A 5,917-nucleotide genomic window follows, 5' to 3' on the forward strand; every position below is an offset into this window, starting at 1 on the left:
CACACGCGCCTCTGTCAAAGCCACTTGTCCTTTGTTGAAGAGCACTTGGTCCAGTGCCAGCCTTTCATCATTTGTCACCAATATCACCTAGGTAATGACCTCTTTCAACCAGTTACCATGACAACAGTAATTTGTATGGAAATCACGTCGCCCCGGCGGAGGAGGAGGAGGAGGCTGCTGCTGTCGGTAGAATCATACGTGGGGTGCAGGATGGACATAAGTGTGATATGTGATGATATCGAGAGATGTGTTCTTGCTCTTCACAGTTTCGTGTCGTCACGTTTGAATGTGCTGATGAGTGTATCTGCCAGCAGGGGGCACTGTGGAGACACGGGCAGCTCTGTGCTTTATCACAACCTGAACGTGGAGAGCACAACAAAGCTCGTGGCAATCAGGCAGTTGTCTTCCTATTCCAGGCAATTCTGCTGCCCTCCATTTATATAAGAGGGTCACTTGCACATCAGAAAGGTATCTGCTGTCCATCTGTTCTGCTCTCGCAGTCTGGGGGAAATGTAATCTTACACCATTATCTTTACATGTACAGCTCTGGGCGAAATGCAGACAAACTGAGACCGCAGTGCAGACATAAAGCCATCTCTTCCTTCACTCTGCATCTTCGACATTCTGCTGAGGTGACCGGGAGATCTCGACCACTGTATATCTAATTCAGGCTAAAGGACGCCAGTTTCTCCTCCAGTGAAACATTTCCTCCATCTCACAGGAACATGAAGCTCTCTATGAGCTAACTGGCCAATCAAACTCAAAACAATACAACATCCAGTGCGCAGCATGAGTCCAAGCCAAAGTGCTTTTACCTGTTGTGAACGTCCTCAGTCAGTGAAAAGCCATCAAGCTGCCTCTGAACTCTCCCCTGTGAACGCTTTCGTGCGTCTTTTAAATTTCAGCTAAAGCCGTGACAGTGGACGTGCACCGTGTGCACAATCCAGCAGAACCTCACAGTTAAAACAGTCCTAAATAAAAAGACAAAGGGCAGCTTCTGCCTCACACGAGTGCAGCGGCTGTTTGTGTCCAGGGCTCCTGACCGATGGTCGTTTGTACTCTTTCTCAGGCAAAGCTGCAGAAAAACAGAATTTATGCAGCAAAAATACAAAACGCCAAATTTATCCAATCACATTCAGCCCAAAATCCCACGCTTCAATCAACAACATCCAACATGTTCTATTTTATTGGATCATTTAAAAAATAATGTCACCAAATGACAGCAGATGCTGTCCGAGGTCATTTACTGTGCACGCATCCCATCCATGGATCCCACAGTAGTTACATAAACACGCAAACAACAGTAAACATTCAGATGTGTTCCCACAAAATACTCGGTTATGAGGAGAACAAACTTCACTACTGTAAACGTAATGAAGTGCAACCTGAATCCTCACAAACCAGGACATAACCGGGTATGGACGCAGCGCAGTGAGCCGTGTGGGCAGAGCACCGACAGCATTTGCAATCAAGAGGACATTTGTTCCTCACATCATTATCTTGTATGAATAACAGAGGTGTCGCTTTATAAAGAAGTGGTTACATTTTCTATTTTATGTACAGTAGGAAGGAGCTGAGGCACAGAGGCAGGCAGATGTAATGCTTGTAAAATTATAATATAAAGGTTCAGTCTCACAAACTGAACCTGATATTTGCAGGTTCCAACCAAAGGTCAGCTCAGGTCTGATCTCTAGGTTTAGCAGTAGCCTGTGGGGCACAGTGAGACGCAGGGAAGGGACAGCCACCCATGTGTGCATCACATGATGCTAATCTGGGCTTTTTTCTTTGGTAACATATCTTTTAATCAGATTCAGTAAAACACACAGCAAATAAAGTCTGTGCATTAAAACTTGGACACATTAATGTGGAACAGAAAGTTCCTTCTTTCATGGTTTATTAAAAGTACTGTCAGCCTGCGGGCGCACACCTCTATGCTCTCAAAATCTCATGTCGCCTCGTTTTCAAGTTATTGCGTTTGTAAGATTTTCAGAAAACTTGACGTCCGATCTTGAGGTCATAGATCTCGTCAGAGTTTTAATGCTGTGGTGCTGTTCTCCAGTTGGTGGATTCACACCACCTGACCATACTTCACGAGCCTCTGACGGCTGAGGGGTGACATGAAGTTCTGGTGTGAAAGAAACATGATTGCATTAGAAAAAGCAACAAGCCCAGGCTTATTGGACAATAACGTATTATGAACATAATGTTCAATACATCTTGCAGCTGTATGTACTAGAGATGGCACGATACCACTTTTTTATGTCCGATACCGATATCATAAATTTGGATATCTGCCGATACCGATATGAATCCGATATAGTGTTTTTAATCAATAAAACTGTTTTTTAAATATCTTGCTGCATTTTGTATAAGTTCATACTCAAGTTTAAAACAACAACTACACTAAAGCTATTCTGTTATACCTGTATGCAAAAAAAATATTTCATAGTTCAGCAATACTGATCAATCTAATAAACTTAAACCTACACCATCCTCCCTATTCTGGTATTTTAAAGAGTACTTAGCATAAATATTAAGCAACCTAACTAATAGGGTTCCAACTCCCAGCAACAACAAAAATAAATAAATAAAAAATAGGGAACCACCCCTCACGCTCCACCTCATGATGCTTAATCGACGTAATCAACCTTAATTTGATGCAGTGTGAAAAAAAATGCACAGAAATCAATTATTTTTCAAGAAATATTAAATAGATTCAACATCTTTCTTCAACAAAATTGCAGACTGCACAGATGGTACCTTCCCAAAGGAAAAAGTACTATAGCTTACTAGGGTATATATATTAGACTTAATAGTTACTATATACAGTAATTGACTTCTATTCATTTTACATCAAATTAAAACTTTGGGTGTCAGATAATTATTTATTAAAAGCTCGACATTTTAAATGAGAATAAGAAAGAAAAGTATGTCTTTGTGCCCCCTTTTCCCTGTTAATGCCCTATCGGCCCCCCTGGCTAAACTTTGCTAGATCCGCCCCTGCACAGTTACAGCCGTCAGCTACGTAGAAAAAGATCCTCGAGTAGAAAGTAATAATAAATAAATTCTAACAACAGCTGATCAAGCTTAAACGTGCTGCTGTTGTTCAGCCGCTGGTTTCCTCTTTCTGGTGCAAAGTGGGCCAAAAGCAAACAAGAGACACGGACTCGGACAGAAAAGCCGATCAGCTGATCATTAAGCAGTTTCATGATTGAAGCAGCAGCAGGAGAGGCAGTCGCTCCATATATCGCTCGTTAAGCTTAACGCAGGAATGCTTTACAAACATTCAGAGATGGACTTACACACTTGCTTTACTTCTCTCGGGATAACTTTGTCGGAGATGAAATGCCGGGTTGCTAGCGAAGCTCCACATGCTATCCAGACCACCGACAGGTCCCGCATGCCACAGCCGCTCTATCACGTGATGCATACTGCTCCGACGTGCTAACGTTCTGAGGTGAGTTACGGCGTGTTGCAAGTTTTGTGAGGTGCTTTCGTGATATTTAATGGATCAGATTACATTTTTTATTTTTCTCCGATATCCGATCCAGTAATTTAGGTCAGTATCGGACCGATACCGATACGTAATATCGGATCGGTCCATCTCTAGTATGTACTAAATGTTTTACTATAAACAGGCAAATGTGTTGGAAGGACACGTCTGCCGTGGATCAGACGAAGCCTTCCACTCAGTTTATGAGCACGTCTGGTTAGAATCAGCTGCTTTGTTGCTCCTGGCTTTGTTTCTATAAATACATGATATCATTTGTTATCTGTCATCTGGCTTTACAGATCATGTCAGAGACTATTCCAAATTCCTTTCAGCTCTGACAAGCAATCATCTACTTTCTCCACCAATCACAGAAGCTAATTTTATGCAGTGGGACACCTTCAAGAGCAATCGGAAGATGGAGTCTGTGTGCTGCACAGAGTTATACACCAAATCATTGCTACCATTGCTGCCCTTTCAAGTTAAACCTCAGTTACTCGTCTCCAACATCCACGAGCAGCTTTCATTACTTGATGAGGCATCGTGACTGAGGCTGAGGGGCTCATGATGGACTCGTGCAACTGAAAGCTACAAAAGGCTTGTTGAACGAAATCCACAAGAAGCAATTTTATTGCAAAACACATCTTTATTCCAAAGACAGCTCTGTATCGTCCCCAGCATCAGCTAGTGTCTTATGGGTGTTACTTGTTTCAACAATACGCATTCGTTACCTTAAATCTTTCTTCTGCATTTAGTTCTTACCTCAAAACAAATATCCAGTGAGCACACAAACACTGGTTTTACCTGTCCGTGAGCTTCTTGGCGAAGCCAAAGTCGGTCAGACGGATGTGTCCTTCGCTGTCCAGCAAGATGTTCTCAGGCTTCAGGTCTCGATACACAATTTCTTTGGAGTGGAGGTACTCAATGGCACAAACGATCTCAGAGGTATAGAAAAGGCCCGTGGCGTTGCTGAAGCGCCCACGGCTCCGTAAGTAGCTGAAGAGCTCGCCGCCCGGCACGTAGTCCATGAGCATATAGAGAAAACGTTCATCGTGGTGAGTCCAGAACCTGCCACGTAACAGACAGCAGGGTCAAACGTGCTGTTAGCTCAGGCTTACATTTAGCTTTTATCATCACTGTCTTGTTCAGTCCTACAAGTTCACTGCAGGGCAAAACTGTTAACGTCTAAATAAGTGGAGAGAATCACATCAGATGAGAAGCTGCATCATTCTGCGGCTCTTTTATGTCCCAGTGGTGTTTGGGCAGGCGTGCAGGAAGCTTTTCAGCTGGAGGGCACTTCAGATGAACGAGGACAAAAAAGCACCGTCACTGATGAAGATGGACGAGGCTGCTGGCCTCTCTGACCCTCACATACGTCTCAGCTCTACTCTTGCTTTCACAATTTGTCATTTCTATCCTTTATGTAACACAGAAAACACAACGCTCCCATGTTACACGCTAAAGAGTAAGCGTGTTTTCTTATGATGCTTTGGATGATTATTCACACCAAAACACATCGAAACTGAGAAATGTTCAAGTCAATTTTATTTTATTTATATAGGTTGAGATCACAACAACAATCACCGCAAAGCGAACCATAACCCTGTTTGTGAAGGAGTTTCAATTCAACTCTGGATTTAACAGGAAGCCAGCAAAGAGAATGTGACAGAAACATTGCCTCTCTGCTAGTCCCTCATCATCTACACTGCCTGTAATGAAGCATGTAAGTGTAAACCGACCTGGGCCTTGCACTGAACCCTGTGGAACTCCATAATTGACCTCAGTGTGTGAACTACTCTTTCAAGGATGTTTGATATAAAGGAAGGAGATTAGCCTGTAATTAGCTAAGACTGCTGGGTCTAGAGATGCTTTTTGAGTAAAGGTTTAACTACAGCCAGCTTAAAAGTTTGTGGTACACAGCTGATCATTAGAGATAGGTTGATCACATTTACAACTGGACTACGAGCCCCCATGTGTTTGCAGATGAGACTGTGAAGAGCACTCACAGTCTGATGAGAAAGGAGTGGTTGACCTCGCTCAGCACCTCCTTCTCGTTGTGGACGTGCTGCTCCTGCTTCAGTCGGATCACGTCAGGGATCTTCATCTGCTTCAGGGCAAAGAAGGCCCTGCTCTTTTTGTCCTTGACCAGGAAGACCCGTCCAAAAGTCCCCGTGCCTAAAGTGGGAGAAACAGGGGGAAGTAGGGGGTCACACAGGGGAACTTGACCATGACAAAGGATTGTTTATCAAGCAGGAGTAATCATCAGCCTGGAACCAAGGCCGTCCTGGTGCCAGGCAGGCGCAGCTCAGGCAGGCGCAGCTCAGGCAGGCGCAGCTCAGGCAGGCGCAGCTCAGGCAGGCGCAGCTCAGGCAGGCGCAGCTCAGGCAGGCGCATCTTCCCAGCGTGTTGTGGCTGTTTTTAGCTGCA

General features: G+C 44.0%; 1 protein-coding gene across 2 annotated transcripts in view; it reads right to left on the reverse strand.

The window, feature by feature from the left end:
• prkx (protein kinase X-linked) overlaps positions 1-5,917 on the reverse strand; it is a 38,076-nt gene that overhangs the window by 20,689 nt on the left and 11,470 nt on the right. For both annotated transcript variants that reach the window (XM_005747093.1, XM_005747092.2), the window contains 2 exons: positions 5,497-5,665; positions 4,295-4,558 (listed from right to left, as the gene is read on the reverse strand). In XM_005747093.1, the coding sequence (XP_005747150.1) occupies positions 4,295-4,558; positions 5,497-5,665 (433 nt within the window). The remainder of the gene's footprint in view (positions 1-4,294; positions 4,559-5,496; positions 5,666-5,917) is intronic.

The sequence above is a fragment of the Pundamilia nyererei genome, unplaced genomic scaffold, assembly GCF_000239375.1.
Source record: "Pundamilia nyererei isolate P.nyererei 1_Seehausen unplaced genomic scaffold, PunNye1.0 scaffold00188, whole genome shotgun sequence".
Classification (NCBI taxonomy): Eukaryota; Metazoa; Chordata; class Actinopteri; order Cichliformes; family Cichlidae; genus Pundamilia; species Pundamilia nyererei.